The 21,219-nt window shown below is 36.7% G+C and overlaps 1 protein-coding gene across 5 annotated transcripts; it reads left to right on the top strand.

The window, feature by feature from the left end:
* Window positions 1-4,839: 4,839 nt before the first annotated feature.
* LOC145088400 (two-component response regulator-like PRR73) lies at window positions 4,840-8,811 on the top strand. 5 transcript variants are annotated; one of them, XM_079026751.1, is made up of 10 exons: window positions 4,840-5,074; window positions 5,299-5,358; window positions 5,501-5,984; window positions 6,082-6,243; window positions 6,330-6,463; window positions 6,627-6,830; window positions 6,964-7,147; window positions 7,242-7,485; window positions 7,573-8,176; window positions 8,407-8,811. In XM_079026751.1, exons 3-10 carry the CDS (start codon window positions 5,636-5,638, stop codon window positions 8,503-8,505), a joined length of 1,980 nt encoding a protein of 659 aa, XP_078882877.1. In that variant the 5' UTR covers window positions 4,840-5,074; window positions 5,299-5,358; window positions 5,501-5,635; the 3' UTR covers window positions 8,506-8,811. The 5 variants fall into 5 exon arrangements, with proteins under 5 accessions (XP_078882877.1, XP_078882875.1, XP_078882874.1 ...); XM_079026749.1 differs by having other exon boundaries at window positions 5,219-5,358; XM_079026748.1 differs by having other exon boundaries at window positions 5,219-5,439.
* Window positions 8,812-21,219: the final 12,408 nt, after the last annotated feature.

Genomic DNA, 21,219 nt, shown 5'->3' with positions numbered 1-21,219 from the left:
AACAGAGAAAGGGTTAGGGCGATTTTTTTTTTTTTTTTTTTTCAGATGGGCTTCCAAGTCTAAATCAGTAAGTGATAAAATTTAGATTAAGAGCACAGGATAAGATGTAAACAAACGGTCTGAATCTTACCGATTCAGACCTACTCCTTATTAAGTGATATTAAGATGCAAACAAACGGGGCCTTAGATATTTTGCAAACTAGTTCATATTAAAATTTCTAAAATAATTCTTTTAATGAACTTTAAACTTGTTCTTTTCATGATTTCAAACTATCTCTTTTGATGACTTTTGAACTATTTCTTTGTCGATTTTTGAATTTTTCTAGCAAAATATCTAACATGTAATAACAAAATTTACCAAAACTCCTGAAAGTATTACTTTCTTATATAATGTATCGTCTTTCTAGGGCTGGACATGGTACGGTACTGGTTGATTTTTACTCAAACCGTGTATCGTACCAACTATAGTTGATATAAATTTTTTGTTACCAGTAGGCAGTACCGTACCGCACCAACTATACTTGATACCAACTTGTTTGACTACCAACAAGTTTGGTTGGTACAAATTGGTAATGATATATTACCAACTTTGTTCTAATTTTCAATTTTAATAGTTAAAGACTAGTAACGATACGAGATACTTTTCTCGTATAGTAATATAAATTAGTAAATTAAGTATTCTAGTTACTAAAATATTTAATAAGTAATTTTTCAGTTTTTAATCTAATGTGGTAATAACTATTGACTAAGTCTATTGTCTAATATCATATTTTTTAAAATCGTAAATAGTTTACACTTGACATTTAAAAATACGATTTCGTTTATATATATATATATATATATATATATATATATATATATATATATATATATATATATATATATATATATCATTATCATTATATATACTTATAAAGGAAGCATTTTTTCTTTCACCATATTCATTTGAAACTCCCATTCATTTTTCCTTTCATCACATTCATTTGAAACTCCCATGACTTTTCAATTTCTTTCTATTAATGATTATAAGTTGGTTAATAAGGTTAAATAAATATAAAACCTAAAGTGTAATCATATATAAACTAAATTTCAATATTAAAAGAATATATTTGCTTCTACTTATAAAGTTGTGTTTTTAAGTTTTAACATATTATACTTAATTTATTAGGTCTAATATGTTGTTGTATGCATATCATTATTATTTTAAAGCTACAACTTTTGAACAATTTGTATAAAATACTTAAATTGCAGGATCAACTTAAATATTAAATTTAGTTTAACTTAAACAACCTAAAGAATATTTTGTAAATAGTTAAAAGTGATAAATTGTAGTGTCTTTCTAATAATGATTATAAGTTGGTTAATAAAGTTAAATAAGTATCAAATCTAAAGTGTAATCATAAATAAACTAAATTTCAATATTAAAATAATATTTTTACTTCTACTTATAAAGTTATGTCAACATATTAAACTTAATTTATTTGATTTAATATATTGTTGTATATAAACCATTATCAGTTTAAAGCTACAATTTTTGAACAGTTTGTACAAAATACTTAAATTGTTAATTTAAACATAACATTACAATGTCAACTTCAATATAAATTTCAATTCCACTTAAAAAACCCAAAGAATATTTTGTGAATAGTTAAAAATGATAAATTGTAGTTCTAAATGCAAAAACTAAATTGTAATATCAATTTAACTAAAATATTTCCTAAAGATATTTTTATATTGGTTAAAAATTTTTAAATAAGTAGCTTAAAATGACTTACAATAACAATAGTTAAAAATACCTCTATATAAATGATTATATTGTTACCATTAAAATTACAAAAAATTGTTTGATGTTTTAAATAATTACAATGATAGAAATTACAATGTTAAGTAAATAAATTTTAAAAAATAAATTAACAATAACAACAACTATACATAACATTAAACCATATATTATATTTAATTTTATTCATGAGTAACCCGATGGTAGAGTTCATTCAAAAGATTGAGATTATGCAGTTTTAATATATATATATATATATATATATATATATATATATATATATATTATCATATAATTCAAAATAATCAATATATTATATCAACTTAGTATATGAATTATTATATCAAATTTAACAACAACATTATTGTTATATTTAAAGAATATATATTTGTAAAGATTTCAGCTATATAAATGCTTCTGCGCAACGCGCGGGCATTCGCCTAGTATACTTATAAAGCTAGCATTTTTCCTTTCACCACATTCATTTGAAACTCTCATTCATTTTTCCTTTCACCACATTCATTTGAAACTCCCATGGCTTTTCAATTTCTTTCTAATAATGATTATAAGTTGGTTAATAAGGTTAAATAAATATAAAACCTAAAATGTAATCATATATAAACTAAATTTCAATATTAAAGAATTTATTTTCTTCTACTTATAAAGTTATGTTTTTAACTTTTAACATATTATACTTAATTTATTAGGTCTAATATGTTATTGTATGTAAACCATTATCATTTTAAAGCTACAACTTTGGCAAAAATTTGTATAAAATACTTAAATTGTTAATTTAAATATAACCTTACCGGATCAATATTAATATAAATTTTAGTTCAACTTAAACAACCTAAAGAATATTTTATAAATAGTTAAAAGTGATAAATTGTAGTGTTTTTCTAATAATGATTATAAGTTGGTTAATAAGGTTAAATATGTATAAAACCTAAAGTGTAATCATAAAAAACTAAATTTCAATATTAAAATAATATTTTTACTTCTACTTATAAAGTTATGTCTTTAACTTTTAACATATTATACTTAATTTATTAGATTTAATATGTTGTTGTATGTAAACCATTATCAATTTAAAGCTACAACTTTTGAACAGTTTGGACAAAATACTTAAATTGTTAATTTAAATATAACATTACAGGGTCAATTTCAATATAAATTTCAGTTCCACTTAAAAAACCCAAAGAATATTTTGTGAATAGTTAAAAATGATAAATTGTAGTGCTAAATGCAAAAACTAAATTGTAATTTAACTAAAATATTTCCTAAAGATATTTTTATAATCGTTACAAATTTTCAAATAATTAGCTTAAAATAACTTACAATAACAATAGTTAAAAATAACTCTATATAAATGATTATATTATTACCTTTAAAATAAATAAAAAAATTGTTTGATGTTTTAAATAATTACAATGATAGAAATTAAAATGTTAAACAAATAAATTTTAAAAAATTAATTAATAATAACTAGAACCGTAAATAACATTAAACTATATATTATATTTTATTTTATTCAAACCCATGAGTAGAGGTCATTCAAAAGATTGAGATTATGCAGTTTTAATAAATATATATATTACAAGTGACAATAATGATATTTTATAGAGTTCAAAGTTAAAAGAGTGAAAGTAACATTTTAAAATAGAGGGGTAGAAAATGTATTTACAAAATATAAAAAGTTGAGGGATGAAAGTAACATTTACAAAATAGAGGGTTGTAAGTGACGTATTATATAAAATGGAAGTGTTAAATATGTAATTTATGCATTGCCATACTTGTACATTGTGGATGAAGACTTGTATTTTTAGTTAGATAACCTTCCCTCACAAACGAAGTTTACCTATTGTATATATTTATAATATATAATTTAAAATAGAGTAAATTGCATGAATAATCCCTATGGTTTAGAATAATTTGTGTGTTTGGTCCCTGACTTATTTTTTTAACTCGGAAGGTCCCGACTATTTGTTTTTGTTACGCACTTGGTCCCTGTCTTACCTAAAAAGACTATATGTTCCCTTGATTTTCTAATTTATTTAAATAAACACACCCCAGCCCCACCCATTCACTTTGCCTTACTTACCCCACAATTTTTCCTATTTAATAATAGTCTTTTTAGATAAGACAGAGACCAAACGTGTAACAAAAACAAACAGTCGGTACAAAGCGCGTAACAAAAAAAAAATAGTAGGGACCTTCCGAGTTAAAAGAATAAGTTAGGGACCCAGCGCACAAATCACCACAAACCATAGGGACCCTTCGTGTAATTTACTTTTCAAAATAATCAATATATTATATCTTACGAGTTATTATATTAAATTTAATAATAATATTATTGTTATATTTAAAAAAAACATGTAAATATTCCAGTTATATAGATGTTTCTGCACAACGCACGGATATTCGCTCAAAGTAAAGACTACTAAATATTGGTAACTAATTTTTAGTTCGGTTGGTAAAATATTAATTAGTTCTTCATATGTGTCTCCATTTTTATTCGCGTAAGGTAAGGGAAAAAAGCATTTGTTTCAGGTAATTATTATTTAAAAAACAAAATAAAATAGGCTAAACCTTTTGCCCAGAAATTTCAGTCTGTTTATGTACTACACGTGGCAGCACTTTAATGGTTAGGCTGTACCAGAGTTCTCAAGCATCGGCTGTACTGTAACGGTTGGTCCAGATATTTTGTTTCTGACATGTCAAGGGTAGTTCGGATATAAGCAGTTTCATTAGGGGTATTTACGTCTTTAACCTCGCCGAAAACGACGGCCCCATTATCTCTTCCACCCACCTGGCGGTCCCTACTGATTCGTAAGACCTTTAACTTATCCCACAGCGCACCACGTGTCCACTCAAATCGGATCTTTAAAGATCCGCGATCCGCCCCAAACTTCCCCTAGCCCGTATATTGATCTCCTCCACGCCATCACCCTCCATCCTACATGTAATCCAACGTGTCGTCTCACGTGGCGCATTATTGGCCCTCACAACCTCCATGTCATCGCAAACGAATATAATATCTTCATCTACTCTGAACCAGTAGAATGTAGATCATAAACACCCGTTGTTTTTCCCGACGACGTTTACAAACCCTAGATTTATGCTTCATCTTATATGATTTCCTTGAACTCAAAAATATTTTGTTTTTTTCATACTGTTGAATTTCTTCAGAATTTGTGTTTACGGTAGTTGTTGTGCGGAGGATTTGACCGAATTTTGCGGATTTCAGATTTGAGTCAAAGATCTGTTCTTCGTATCTCCGTTATCAGCGTAAATGTAAGTATTCCTGAGAAAATGAGTCAAATGAAAGTACAATAAGGTTTTGGATCATTGTGGTGACCTTATTTTGCTGATAATTCACTTGGTTTTGAGATAAATGACGGATTTATGATCTGTTTAAAATGTTTTGGTTTCATGTAGATTAAGATCTGGGTGGAAATTTTATCATGTATCCGTGTAGTTTTATAATGAAACATGTATCCATCTGAGATGTGTATCAGGTTTGGTCTGGAAGTTCTGCTTTTCATTCTGAATCTGTGTGCTTTTAGGATTGGATGATGGTATGATTAATCTACTTGATTATGTACCCCTTTTCTAGCACTTACGAAATGGAAAAGAAATGAAATTGACGACAACACGAGGTTTCGTTTCCCATTTCGCACGGTTTTAATGGGTTTTTTTTGACTGTTTTCATTCTTTTAGGCTTCTGTAACGGATTTCTAACGGAGGTTTATTCCGTGGAGGCAACGGTATGTGCCACTTCTCTTCAAAGAAAGAACTCATCTTGCTGTTGCAGACCTGCACCGTGTTCATAATTGGTCTCTTTGAATCTGGTTAATGAGGAGCGTTGGGTTGAGTACTAGTATTCCAGCAACAAAAGGATCGGCAGAACTTAATCACCATAAACGCAAGGATCTTAAAGAAGTGAGAAATGGAGCTGCATTCGATGGCCAAAGGCTGTCTGAAGAAGACGATTCCAGGATTAACGACGATGTCAATGGTAGTAGACGCATAGAGTTGCTCATATCCCATGATGCTGTTCAGAGACACCATCAACAACCACAAGGATCTCTGGTTCAATGGGAGAGGTTTTTACCCACTAGGTCTCTCAAAGTTCTCCTGGTAGAAGATGATGACTCAACTCGTCATGTTGTCAGTGCTCTCCTCCGTAATTGCAGCTATGAAGGTCTGTAAACTATTATATACCCAAAAAGAAACTTCTTTCATCACTTCATCTTGTTTCTTGAATTTTTTTTGACATCAAATGAGTTACTCTGTTGCAGTTACTGCTGTAGCAAATGGTGTAGAAGCATGGAAAGTACTGATTGATCTCAACAAACAAATCGATCTTGTTTTAACTGAGGTAGTCATGCCGTATCTATCAGGAGTTGGACTTTTGTCCAAGATCATGAACCATGCACCTCGCAAGAATATTCCAGTGATCAGTGAGTATCTTTCTTGTTTTCATCAGAAATATCATCAACCATATTACTCGCTTTCACCTGCTACACCTAATATATTTTCTTTGCAGTGATGTCATCTGATGATTCTATGGGCATAGTCTTTAACTGTTTATCGAAAGGTGCAGTTGACTTTTTAGTCAAACCTATTCGAAAGAATGAGCTTAAAAACCTCTGGCAGCATGTGTGGAGAAAATGTCACAGTGTGAGTTAATTTATTTATTATGGTTTTGGACTTTGGGTTCAGGTGTGTTCTACTTTAGAATGTAGTAGTGCATTTGAATTACTTCGTTTTGGAAATAAAACACTAGAGAACTAAAATGTTTGCCTTCTTTTTTTTTTGCATTAATTTGTCCTGTTTGCATCAGTCTAGCGGTAGTGAGAGTGAGAGTGGCATTCGTGCTCCTAAACCTATCAAAGTGAGAAGTGATGATGTGTCGGATGATGGTGATGGCAGTGATGATGATGATGATGATGATGATGATGACGATGATGATGATGATGACGATGATGACGACAGGAGCATAGGTTTGACAGCTAAGGATGGAAGTGACAATGGAAGTGGTACTCAGGTATTATTATATCTGTGGTTACAATACACATCATTTTTGTTATATAAATCAATCCTTTATGTGTTATACTCATATATAAATGTAGACATGAATACTGTAAAGAGAGACAACTAATACATTTTTGATTATACAGAGTTCATGGTCAAAAAGAGCAGTAGAAGTTGAAAGCACAAAGTATTCATGGGACCAATTACCAACCTCAACCCCTCCTGATAGCACTTGTGCACAGGTCATCCGTACAAGGGCAGAAACGTCCAATAATTATCACCCAAAACCAGTTGCCACAAAAGACCATGCTGGAGAAGATGATAAAATAGGTAATAAACACATCATCATCATCATCATCATCATCATCATCACTTTTTGTCTATAAATAAAATTCACCATGCTCATTTTAATAAAATAATATAGCAGATACAGTTCTAATGGGCAAAGATCTGGGAATCGGAGTTTCTAGAAACTCAGGAAAATTTATCGAATCAAACTCAAAGGAAGAGAGTGAACAAAGGACCAAATGTATGACATTTGCCAAAGCAAATGACGTTCCTGCCCTTGAGCTCAGTTTAAAAAGACCACGTGATTTGGAGGATACTGATACAACAAGCACTCATAGACGAAATGTTTTAAAACAGTCTGACCTTTCAGCCTTCTCAAGGTATTTATTTGTCTTTATTTTATCTTCAACACGTGACAAAACATGTGGTCCTGTGTTTAAAAGACGTAAATGCCCTTTTCATCTCAGGTATAACAACAACACTACATCAGAAACAGCAAAACCCTTGAAAATACAATCTAACTCAAACGGAGCTCCAAATCAACGTTCTAATGGCAGTAGCACTCACAATAACGACATGGGCTCAAGCACTAACAACGCGTTTGCCAAACCGGAACCACTTCCAGATGACAAATCAACGCCGCCACCTGGCGATGGTGACACCACAAACTTCCAAGTCCGCCACCACCACCACCATTACCACCACCACCACCACCATGTCCACAAGACACAACCACAACAAAAAGCTAACCAGGAGGATGATGATGGATCTTCAAGAAACAAGGCGGTTGCACCTGTGGAAGGAGATGCTGCAAACTATGGAAGTGCATCGGGAAGTAACAATAAGAGTAATGGAGAGAATGGTGGAAGTAGTGGACAAAAGGGTGGTGGCTATGGTGGTGGAGGTGAAGGCGGCGATAATGGAGTTGTTGCTGAAAAGGGTAAAATTGGAAATGGTAGTGGAAGTGGAAGTGGAAGCGGAAGCGGGGTTGATAAAGACCGGTTAGCACAAAGAGAAGCTGCACTAAATAAGTTCCGTCAAAAGAGGAAAGATAGATGTTTCGAGAAAAAGGTACTTTTTGTTCTGGGCCCACATGTTACATAGTACAGAACAACAGACTGTTTTGTACTGTGTTTGACATGTATTGGACTGAGACCGATCTTAATGGGACGGAAATTATAAGTTTTTGTCCCATCCCGAAAGGTGGGACAGGACTTGTTCTTGATGTCAATGGGATGGAAAAAGACGTAAATGCCCCTTGTTGATGAATGATGTATTTTGTTTGTTTGTTGTATTTGAAGGTGAGGTACCATAGCAGGAAAAAGCTGGCGGAACAGAGGCCAAGGGTCCGGGGGCAATTTGTCCGACAAGAGGTGAATGGGAAGGATGCAGGTTCATAACATAACACATGTTTGGGGTAATGGCCAATGGGACAATGTAATGTATATGAAGATGAAGATGATAAAATGAATGGTGGTGGTGTTGTAGATATATCCGTATATGAAGGGAACATTTTTCAGAAAGAAGAAAAAAGAAAAAAAGAAAAAACAAATAGCAGATTCCGCTTGTTTGTGTGGTAAGTTTCTGTTGTTAAAAGACTTTATTTATAGGTTTGTTGGTTTGATCCTAAAAAGGGAAAAACTTTATGCATGCCCATTAAAGAATTATTCTTCAATTTCAATTTCATTTTTAATTTTGTTGTTGAACGAATGCTACTCTAGTTTTTCTCTTCAAGAAACTTTATGCACTCTTCTTTAATGCTTCATCATGGTGCGATGTTGGACCCATTGAATTAACACGGTATACTGTGTGTTTTACATATATCTGAAAGCTCGATGTTTTAACCAATAAAAAGACTTTAAAACGATACTATCAAACAATAAACTTTTTATAATTTGAACCCCTGTATTTCGAAATCTCCAATAAACTTTAAAACGATCACTTCTAAATTCTAATCGGCTTCTCTTAGCACGGATCATGTTTTGATCATCCACCCAAGATAACCCTTCTTTTATAGAAGATGAAATCCTCACCATCAAGCAACAACTACCGCCACTTCACACTTATGACCAGTTGATTCACCCCTAACACCACTACTTGGACACAAAATAGACTGCAACTCTAACATTTTACACATTTTATTATACCATGTTTAAGGTTACTAAGTTTTCATTTTTATAATTTTGGTTCAAATTTTTTATTTCCTTATGAATTTATGCTAAAATATTTTAAAAAGTTTCTCCATTTTTTTTATAACTTTGTTTTTATATGTTTTTCTAAAGAGAAAAATGCCAATTTGGTCTTATGTGTTTGTAAAAAAAAAGGCTTCAAGTCTAAACTTTCAGATTTATATAGATGATCCTTATGAACATGATTCGTTGTGGGTTTGGTCTCAGTTTTTACCTTGTTACAATACAGTAGTTAGCTGCCTCACAAAAGGGTAATTCGGTCATTTTAGCTTTCATCTCTCTCAATATATATATATATATATATATATATATATATATATATATATATATATATATATATATATATACCTCGATCATCTCTAAATCTTCAATCGGTACCCTGTTCCTGCTATCACTTCTTTTCTGTCCCAATTCAAATCTATCTTATGCCACCATTCAAATCGATGGCTTCACTATATCCCGCTGTTACTGTTACCAATATCCGAAACTTCATTCCAACCATTATGGAGATAGAGGTCGCACAATACACATCATGGATTAAATTGTTCAAGATTCATTGTCGTGCACATGATGTTATTCATCATATTTTACCATAGGAACCTGCTCCATCTAAAACCTTAACTAATAAAGATAACGAAAATGTAGATGATGTGGCTCTTCACTAACGCTTGGATTCGATTATCCTCCGCTGATCTTTTTAAAAGACTTAATGCTAATCATTCGTAAAATAATTGCAATATATTATTTATCATAAACTAACTTTTATTTATATAAGGTTTTTGTGATATTAAATGTTTAATTTATTGTAACTCTTAAGGTATCATGTTAACTATTAATACGTAATCAACTAAACTACTAATTATTTATCTTTTTTATTATTTATCAATTAAAATTATTTGTATATCTCTTATTAGTATGACCTTTTTTTATGTGGCTGAAGATAAATATAATGCCCACAATTTCAGGTTAGATGTTTAAGGTATAATAATAGGTAATTATACATTTTATTGAACAATTTAAATCGTTAAATAAGGCAGTCGTGGTCCATACGTGTTACAAGCTAATAAATAATCATCGTTTGCACGATATGTAAACAACTATTATTGGTATATAATGGTTGTAAAAAACCTTAATATAAAATTTATCGTTAAACGATAAAATAATATTAAAAATAAAATATTATTTAGGATAAATAATCTTAACGAAAGTTTTAGTAGACATAATGAAAACTCCTTGAATATTAAGAATGCCAAAATCTGACTTCGAATGAGAAAGTTATGATTTATCTAAGTTTCACATTCAAACCGATACAACAAGGTGTGTTATAAAAAGTGAATCGGAGATAGGTTGTTTCTTAGCCAAAGTGATATAAATAAAAGACGAAGTGCTCTGCAATAGAAATATGTCGATATAAAGAACACCAAATCCAATTTCGTATGAGAAAGTTATGATTTTTCAAAGTTTCGAGTGCGACACAATACATCAGTGTGCAAGACAAAAATTGAAATTAAAATCGATTGACTGTTATCCAAAACAATGTAAACTAGAGTTGAAGATGTCGTAAATATGAATCCGTCAATATAAAGACAATCTAGAACAAAACTCGTATGTAAAGGATATATGCGAAACTTGGACCCTAAGTTTCGAAACACATACAAAATCTGTTCAGATTTCTAAAATTAAAAAAATATATATATGAGAATTAGTCAATGGAGTCTATATGAAAATTGTAGTACTCGTTGATACAAATTTAGAGATATAAAAACATTGAAAACGGAGTTCATAAAGAAGTTATGAATTTCGCAGCGTTATTTATATAGTCTAAGCCTCCTCGAATGAAAACATGAAAATAAAGATAGTCGAGAGATATAAAAAGTGAATCGGAGATAGGTTGCTTTTAGCCAAAGTGATGTAAATAAAAGACGAAGTGCTCTGCAATAGAAATATGTCGATATAGAGAACACCAAAATTTGTCTTTATATGAGGAAGTTGTGATTTTTCAAAGTTTCAAGTGTGACACGATACATCAGTGTGCAAAACAAAAATCGAAATTAAAACCGATTGATTGTTATCCAAAACAAAGTATAAGGAAATTATAATTTATCTAAGTTTCACGTTCAAACCGACACAACAACGTGCGTCATAAAAAGTGAAACGCAGGAAAAATCTGTTCAAATTTCTAAAATTAAAAAAAATAAAAAGAATTAGTCAGTGGAGTCTATATGAAAATTATAGTCCTCGTTGATACAAAGTCAGAGATATAAAAACACTGAAAACGGAGTTTGTAAAGATGTTATGAATTTCGCAATGTTATTTATAGTCTAAGCCTCCTCGAATGGAAACATGAAAATAAAGTGAAAATTATCCGAATGGAGTCTAAATGAAAATTGTATTACTCATCGATGGCTACACATGAGCAACACGCGACACGATGTAGTGGTACCCTTCCTCCCCAAGGCTTGCAACAGATGGATGACACATGGCAGGGCAAGAAGTGCCTTTTGAAAAAGTTTATAAATAGATGTGTTTTTTAGCTCATTTTTACACCAATTTCTTTCTAAAATCTTCATTTCTCTCTCGAATTTTACCGAGGCACCAAGGCCCAACTCTAGTAGTTCTTAGGTGTTAGTAACAAAGCTCTGGAGTTCCAAAGAGCACCGAGAAATAGAGCTTTCAGTTTTGAAGTTATGCCTGCGTAATGTCTGTTTTTTCGTTAAACAACCTGTAAATTAAGTTATATAACTTATATTTATGTTTATAATCATTATTATGAACTTATAAATAAGTAATATGTAGCACCCGGTTCCTGGTACGTAAATGTTATTTGAGTATTTCATTTCTTTTAGCCTTGGACTCGGCGAGTCATAGGTCCGACTCGCCGAGTGGATGCGGGACCCGGGACACGTTTAAGTTGGTGACTCGGCGAGTCCATATCCTGGACTCGGTGAGTCACAGCTGTTGGATGAAACCCTAAGTTTCAGGGGTTGGCACCCTATTTAAAGGACTTATCAGCCCCAAGCCGGCCCCCATTGACCCTTAAAGCCCTGTATCTCTCGTTCTAAGCTATTCCTTGAGAGTTTGAGGTTAGTGTGTGTGTTTTTGAAGGCTTTGGAAGAGGAAGGAGGTAGATACAGAAGAAGGGAAGCCATCCAAGCGTTATTTGTGTTCTTCCAGCAGTTCCTTTGAGGTATAACCCGTTTTCCCCTTGATTCTATGCTTAAAACTTCATTTGGGTCCTTCTTGATCAAATCCCCAAGCTTGTATGTGCCTTGTATGTTGTAATAAGGCGCTTGGCCTTTGGATCTAGGCAAGATTGAGCTCCAGGGGCTCAGATCTGTTAGCTTTTTGGCCCCATGTTGCTTATTAGCCCTAGATCTACCCTTTTGAGACATTTTGAGCCCTAAAATCCATATTGGTGAATATCCACACGTAAAGTTGGAAACTTTACGTGTGATTCGTGTCCTAGAAGTCCAGATCTATGAATGGCATGGACTGGAATCGAACAAATCCGTGTATTCAGTAGGTGCATGGCAACGACTCGGCGAGTCTATTCGCGAGTCTCCGAGTTTGTCCCCTTTTTCGTAGTATCGAGTGAACAGTGAGTCACGGGGTGTGACTCAGTGAGTCGGAAGCTTAACTCATCTATGGAGGTACTCGGCGAGTCAATGCCCTGACTCGGCGAGTTCAAGGCAATCTCTTTAGATCAAGAACAGACTCGACGAGTTGTTCATACAACTCGGCGAGTCTTCGCATAAGTGTTCATCGGATGAAGATGAACTCGGCGAGTTGTTCATACAACTCGGCGAGTAGGATGAAGGACTTGAATATTGGTTAAGAAGGTGAACCCGTCGAGTCGTCGCCTAACTCGACGAGTAGGATCAGGATTCAGGACAGTCGTTTGCGTAGGGACTCGGCGAGTTGGAAAGCCAACTCGGCGAGTCGAGGTCAACTGAAAGTTGACTCTGACTTTGACTTAGGGCAACGTCAGGGGTAAAATGGTCATTTTACCCAAAGTTCAGTGAGCAGTGTTTGATTGAGTATATTGTGGGAATTGCAGCCGGAGGGTTTCCGGAGCAGCAGCAGCAGTAGTAGGTGATCAGTTCCCACACAGACCAGCAGCTATTTCGAGGTGAGTTTCCCTTCCAGTAGGAACGGGACTAAGACACCGAGGCCGACCCGTGTAGACGAGATGCTAGTACTAGAGTGTGGGCCGAGCCCGTATCTCTGGGTTTACTCAAGTATGATATATGTGTTAATATGATAGAATTGCTTATACTTGTTGTCTGCGTGATACTTGTATGTTATGGGTTAGCGGTTGAGTGTGGGCAGGGCCCGTATCTCTCCGAGGTTGGAGTGTGGGCTAGGCCCGTATCTTCAGATAGAGAAGTGTGGGCAGGGCCCGTATCTTCACAAGTGTGGGCGAGGCCCGTATCTCCCGGCTAGCGAAGTGTGGGCAGGGCCCGTATCTTCCCGAGTGTGGGCAAGGCCCGTAACTCCTAGCTGAATAATGGTTGTTATATGTTGCATGGTATGTGGTATTATGGGGGAACTCACTAAGCTTTGTGCTTACAGTTTTCAGTTTTGGTTTCAGGTACCTCCTCAGCTAGGGGAAAGGAGCCGGCGCGGTAGCGGCACGTCACACACACACTCTCCGGTTTCCGCATTTACGAGCTTCACTGGGATTTGTACTCTGATATTTTAATTGAATGTATGAATTGGCTTTTAGACATGGTTCACTTGTGTGATAATTTGATCAGACAATGTTTTAGCTTTTTATATTTTCTAAAAGTAATGTTTTTAAAACGAAATTTTTGGTCATGAAAATTGGGTTGTTACATAATACAAGTCGTTTCACTAACCAATCTACTTACGAGAATGATGACCAGGCTAGATCAGTGAGGTGTTTCAAGTGGATTATCCAAACAGTATATCTTAATATATCAAACGGATTATACCTCTGATACGATCTTACCTGGTTGTTTCTTATCAATTATACGTTAGTGTTTGTTTAAGATTATTGATAAATCCAATGAAAAAATTATAACGATTACACTTTATAAATACAAGCGAATACGAAGACATAGTAATTAACAATCATATTTAGGTCATTTTAAAGGAAATACAAAGTGTTAATCAATGATCTGACTTTCTCACGAGTCTTCCACCTAAATCAGATGAGTGCATAGTTACTTTCATGAACATAATTTAATACCAATAATTATTAAAAAGTAATAAAAATTTTGAAAGTTTATATGTGAAATTTGATGTTTATTTGTATCATATTGTTTCGAGAAGTTTCTTATTTCAGGATTGTGAACAAAAAATGGATCAAGTAAAGGCCTTAGGCTTCAAGGGAATACGGTTTAGACCCTATTGAATGTTGATAATATTGGTTATGAGATCCAATCCCTCAGTTTGCATTTCAGAGTCAAAGGGTAAAATGGGAAAAGTGATGTTTCAGGCTTCTTTTATGACATAAGGATTTTAGTTCGGTAGGATTTAAGTCAAAAGTAATTAGATAAGATTGGGGGGCTCTTCAATACCTTTCTGTTCATATAAAGAACGTCGAAATCGGATTTGCAACGAATAATTTATATTCGTTTGAAGTTGAAGTGGAATTTTGATGTACGTTGGGCATACATATTGTGTACGTAGGGCGTAGATAATTAAAGATAGACGGGGTCTCCATTGAGTACGTTGGGTGTACATAAAGAGTACACAAGGCATACTCATGATGATCCTAAAACCCTAAATTTTAGGGTTCAGACGCTATTTAAACTCCTTAAGTCCCTTGAGGTCTCTTCATGTTCAACCTCCACTCTCCCCAAAGCAATCATTTCGAAACCCTAGCTACTTTGTGATGATCTTGAGCATTTTGAGTGAGTTTCCATGTGTCTTGTGAAGAAGGAATCCACTATAGAAGCATTGTTGAGCTTGGAGCTTGGAGATCCAGAACTCTCATCCAATTTTCAAGTCTTAGAAGCTATAAAGCCTTAACCTTTATGATTCCTTGGTATAGATCTAGTCCAACTTATATTTTTTTCATTCTTTTGGTCCCATGGTTTTGGTTCTTATGAGTAAAAGCCTCTCCAGAGCTTATGATTGTCATATCTTATCATCTCTTAGGGTTTGAAGTCACAAAAATGGAATATTGATGGTTGCTTCTTACCCATGCAAGGGTTTGCAGTCATTAGGAGATGTTAAGAAACTAGGGTTTGGTTTTAGACTTCATTAAGCCATGCAAAGTCATAAAGTCAGGAACTTTATGACTTTAGATGTCCATAAGAGTGAGTTCTGAGTGTTGTTCGTTTAGTCTTCATGAATTAAGGACATAACAGGGAAGTTTGTGAAGTAGAGGATTACGAAGGACGTAACCCCTGAGTATGCAACGCGTAGTGGGAGTGCCCTGTTTTCTTTTCCGTGAGAGCTTGGTCCGCAGGGCGTAAGGAGAGAGTATGTATGGAATACTCCCAGAGGTGGACTTGGGCCCTTTTTGGGCTTTGGGTCATCGTTGGTTGGGGCTAGCTTGGAAGGGTAGAATGATCTTTTACCCTAGTAAGAGTGTACGAAATGGACTTTTGATCATGGGTTATCACCTTAATCATTAATTAGGGTCGTTTTGGATGTGTTTAGTGTGAGGAGCTTTTGTAGCAGCGACGATTGTGAGATTCGATTATCTTTGGATTAAGGTGAGTCTTCTCACTGTACTTGTAGGTCGAAGGCACCAATGTCGTCCCACTGGATTATGTAGGATGATAGTTATCTTTGTGACTCTTGCATGTTTGTATGATCAGATTGAATTAAACCCTAGGATTGGGCCCATTATTGCATGTTCGGGTTGAAATAAACCCTAACGCTGGGCCCATTATTGCATGTTTAGGTTGAAATAAACTCTAGGTTTGGACCCATTATTGTATGATTGGGTTGAAATAAACCCAAAGGTTGAGCCCATTATTGTATGATTGGGTTGAAACATACCTCAGGGTTGGGCCCATGATTATATGTTGGGTTGGATATACCCTAGGGCTAGGCCCAATAACATGTATGGTATATGATATTTTGAGGGACTCACTAATCTTTGTGATTACAGTTTATGTTTAAAATGTTTTCAGGTATTTCTGGTTCCAAACGGAAGGGCCCAGCTTGATCACACCGCATCCCCTGGAGATTTATTCCGCACTGAATGTTTATGAATTACTCTGACATTTTGAGAATACTTTAATTCTGTTTGTCTTTGAGTTAATGAATGAATGGTTTGACTTATTTAAAAATGAAAATTTTACTCGGTATTTTTAGGATGTTACGAGTTGGTATCAGAGCCTTGGTATAAGGGATTCGGGCATACTCTGGGGTGTGGATGAACTCAAACTAAGGAATTGGTAAACTTTTTGAAAGAAAATAGTTTTTCTATAAAGAAAAGGGGTGTGATGCATACAATCAACCGAGCTCAAGTAAGTATTTTCCAAAATACTATACATGTGTTATGCTTATTGTTTTGGTATGGATATATGAGAATTGCATGCTAGATTAGGGCTAAGGATCTGCTAAGGATTACATGATAGAATTCTAGGAGAGGTGCTTTTATATGTCTGTTGATTGAGCTTTTAGAACAACATGCTAGTATGGATTTCAGATGTTGGATAAAATAACCTGATTTGTGAGGCTTTGTAGCCTAGGAGGAATTGGATGTTATAACCGATTTGGAATCTATGTTGGTGGAATTGATTTCTAATCGTATGCTTTAAAAATTGTATACAATTAGGATCATATAGCCCTAGATGGACTGATTTGGCCTTATTTCTTGTTCCTTGTTTGGTTGCGGTCTTAGGGTAGAATCATCCATTCGAGAGTCTATGTGATCTTGTTTTGTGTATAATTTGCATGCATAAGGCAACCAACAGTGTTGGTAGAAGTTCCTATCATCGCAGAAGCAAGTTAGTTGGAGGATGCCTTTTTATGTTTTATGGCCTATAGAGTGTTATTGCCCGAATGCTGCTTGCATTGTGCTTTGTGGGACCCATATTGATGTAAGCTGACTATTAAATGAATATGTTAATTTACATGCTTTAAAGGTTAAATAATTATAGAATGATTGATTTGGCCCTATTGCGCAACTCTCGTTTGAGTCTATCTGATGTAGGGTTGGGTCTTTTATTCGAAAGATTATTTAAGTTTTGTTACATGTAATTATATTCATGAAGTAGTTAGCTGATATTAGTAGGGGTTCTTTAGCATCTAATGGCAGAGTGAGGTGGGGATAGTAGGAGAGCCTAGGAAGTGCCTTAGAGGAATTGTTGCGCTGTTTAGTGGTGTGTATTTGTTAAGAGCGGGTATATGTGATTGGATCTGAAACGACCCAAAAATTTCATTTTTCAATATAACCAAAAACGTAGTCTGAGTGTCATATCATAAAAACCATACGTGATGTATCCCAAACATAATAAAAACACTGTGCGGAAAACTGTATCATATCTATGTCATATCAAAATCAAAAACTAATCAACTCCCAGGATAAAAGCTGAAGCTGTGGTGTGTGCGATGCCATCATCCCGAGCTCTTCCCTCTGCTTGCGGAAGTACCTGAAACCAAAACTGAAACTGTAAGCACGAAGCTTAGTGAGCTCCCCCAAACTACACATACCATACAATAACATATCAAGCACATATTGGGGCCTTGCCCCCTCCATCGAACCGAAGTCCGAAGCTGACTGGCTGGGACCTTGTCCCCTACATCGGACCAAAATCCGAAGCTAACTGACTGGGGCCTTGCCCCCTCCATCGGACCGAAGTCCGAAGCTGACATCGGACCGAAGTCCGAATCTGTCTGGGACCTTGTCCCCTACATCGAACCGAAGTCCGAAGCTGACATCGGACCGAGATCCGAAGCTGACTGAACATAGCATAGACATATCACTAGCATGAACACACATAAATCCTGTCTGAGCCACGAAGGCATCAAACATGCTAACTGTTGCATCGGATCAAAATCCAGATACTACTACTAGCTAAACGGGCCGGAATAGTGGCCTTAGACCCATTCCTACTGAAAGGAAACTCACCTCGTGAACTGGCTGCTGAGTGTATGGCTCTGGAAGCTAACTGCTGCTGTTCCGGTATCTCCCCGGCTACAAGTCCATAAACATACTCAATCAAATACTAAACACTGCATTGGGTAAAATGACTCTTTTACCCCTGGTCAAAGTCAACTCTCGATCAAGGTCAACTCTCGGTCAAAGTCAACTCTCGGTTGACCTGACTCGCCGAGTTGGGCCGCCAACTCGCCGAGTCCCTATTCTCACTCCTCGACCCTACTCGCTGCTACTCGTCGAGTATGGCATCGACTCGACGAGTACCCTCTTGATCCAAGAACTCAGACAATCTTCATCCGACTCGCCGAGTCATATGAACAACTCGACGAGTTGTTCTTGAGCTTAAGAAGATTGTCTTGGACTCGCCGAGTTGTATGAACAACTCGCCGAGTCTCTCCATTACTGAGTCTACCCTCAAACTCGCTGAGTCCACTCCACTACTCACTGGTCCCACTCGACACCGCTCAAAAGGAAGAAATCGGGGACTCGCGACTCGACTCGCCGAGTCGTTCTTCCGACTCGCCGAGTCACCGCCATGCAACTATTCTACACTCGATTCTGCTCGAATCCAACACATACAAATGATAGATCTGAGTCCAATAAGCTGATTTACCACGTAAAGTTTCCAACTTTACGTGTACAAACACATGAACAAGGGAATAAAGGCTAAAAAGGCACTTAAAAGGGTAGATCTAGGGTTATGATGCAAAATAGCTCCATCAAGGCAATAGATCTGGGCTCTACAACTCCTAAATGAAAAGATCTAAAGATATTTTGACATAAAAGGGCTTCCATATCAACATAAGGCTTGAGAAAAACATCCACTAGATCTAGAGGGGGTTTTAAAGCATAAAAGGGGAGGAAATCTGAAGAATACCTCAAAGAGTTCTTGCTTTTCCTTGAATCCCTGCTCCACAATCCTTCTCCTTGCTCGTTTCTTCTTCTCCTTCTTCAAGCCTTCACAATTGCACACAAAATCACTTAGAATCACTCAAGAACGAATTAGGGTTTTCACACAGCTTTTGAGGGTGAAGGAGGCGAGAATGGAGGCCATAAGATGGCTTAAATAGTGGGCAACCCGGGGATTTAGGGTTTCTTCCAGACGGACAGACTCGCCGAGTCGCCAGCTAACACGTGCTCGAAATCCCGTCCCTACTCGGCGAGTCAGGCTATGAACTCGCCGAGTCCCTCTTGCAAAACTTCAAAATAAAAGCCAAGGAATCATCATACCGGAGACGGGTCGTTACAATTCTCCCCTACTTATCTCAGACTTCGTCCTCGAAGTCTGCTACAGCTGAATCTGCAAATATCTCTGGGTAGTGCTCTCTCATCTCTTCCTCAGCCTCCCACGTCCATTCCGATCCCTTTCGGTGTTGCCACTGCACCTTCACTAACTGAATTTCCTTGTTCCTCAAGGTCTTGGTCTTCCGGTCCAGAATCGCGACCGGCCTCTCAATATAATTTAGGCTGCTATCAACCTGAATATCCTCTAGGGGAACGACTGCCGACTCATCTACCAAACACTTCCTCAACTGAGACACATGGAAAGTGTTGTGGATCTGACTAAGCTCCTCAGGAAGGTCTAACCGATAAGAAACCCGACCCACCCGGGCCAAAACCCTGAAAGGACCAATAAATCTGGGGCCCAACTTGCCCCTCTTCCGGAATCTGATGACACCCTTCCAAGGTGAGACCTTCAGGAGGACCATATCCCCCACCTGGAACTCCAAGTCCGAACGCCTCCTGTCGGCGTAACTCTTCTGCCGACTTTGCGCAGTCTGCAGTCTACTACGGACCTGCTGGATCAACTCGGTCGTCTTAAGCACCACCTCTGTGCTCCCGATGACCCGCTGACCGACCTCGCCCCAACAAATCGGGGTCATACACTTCCTCCCATACAACATCTCAAAGGGAGGTCGATCAATGCTCGCATGATAACTGTTGTTATACGAAAATTCCGCCAACGGAAGATACGTATCCCAACTGCCACCGAAATCTAGAACACATGCCCTAAGCATGTCTTCGAGAGTCTGAATCGTCCTCTCGCTCTGCCCGTCCGTCTGAGGGTGGAAAGCGGTGCTGAAATGGAGACGAGTACCCATCTCGTCGTGGAACCGCTTCCAGAATCTGGATGTGAAACGGACATCTCGGTCTGACACCACCGATACCGGCACTCCATGACGTGCCACAATCTCTCGCACATAGATATCGGCTAGCTTCTCTGCTGATATACTCTCCTGGATCGGGATAAAATGGGCACTCTTCGTCAACCGATCCACTACTACCCATATCGAATCCACTCCTCGTGAGGTCCTGGGAAGCTTGGTGACAAAATTCATGGTGATGTCCTCTCATTTCCACACGGGAATGTCTAGCGGCTGCATCTTGCCGTGAGGTCTCTGGTGCTCCGCCTTGACCTTCCGGCAGGTCAGGCATCTCTCAACATACCAGGCGACGTCCCGCTTCATGCAGGGCATCCAATAATCAGGTCGAAGATCTCGATACATCTTCGTCGCCCCTGGGTGGATAGAAAATCGAGACTTATGAGCCTCGTCCATCAACACCTGCCATACTCCACCCCAGTACGGTACCCACACCCTCCCGTGCAGCGTCAGCAATCCCCGACTATCATAATCAAACGAGGCTACTCGGCCCACGATCCTCTCACACTTCTGTCTCTCCTCCTTGAGGCCCTCCACCTGAGCCTCCTTGATCCGCTCCAACAACAGAGTGATCACTGTCATCCTCAAACACAGATCTCTGATAGGGGCCGCCGACACTTTGCGGCTTAGGGCATCGGCCACCACGTTGGCCTTCCCTGGATGGTAAAGGATCTC

Source organism: Lactuca serriola, chromosome 2, assembly GCF_051521515.1.
Source record: "Lactuca serriola cultivar US96UC23 chromosome 2, Lser_US96UC23_V15, whole genome shotgun sequence".
Taxonomy (NCBI): domain Eukaryota; kingdom Viridiplantae; phylum Streptophyta; class Magnoliopsida; order Asterales; family Asteraceae; genus Lactuca; species Lactuca serriola.
This window is presented reverse-complemented; position numbering and strand designations above follow the sequence as displayed.

Excerpts from the sequence above, each read along its gene's own strand:
- LOC145088400 (XM_079026750.1), top strand. The coding sequence starts at position 5,636 with ATGAGGAGCGTTGGGTTGAGTACTAGTATTCCAGCAACAAAAGGATCG. Across the intron at positions 6,464-6,626 it reads TGTGGAGAAAATGTCACAGT|TCTAGCGGTAGTGAGAGTGA; the intron begins GTGAGTTAATTT and ends TGTTTGCATCAG. Across the intron at positions 7,486-7,572 it reads GACCTTTCAGCCTTCTCAAG|GTATAACAACAACACTACAT; the intron begins GTATTTATTTGT and ends TTTTCATCTCAG.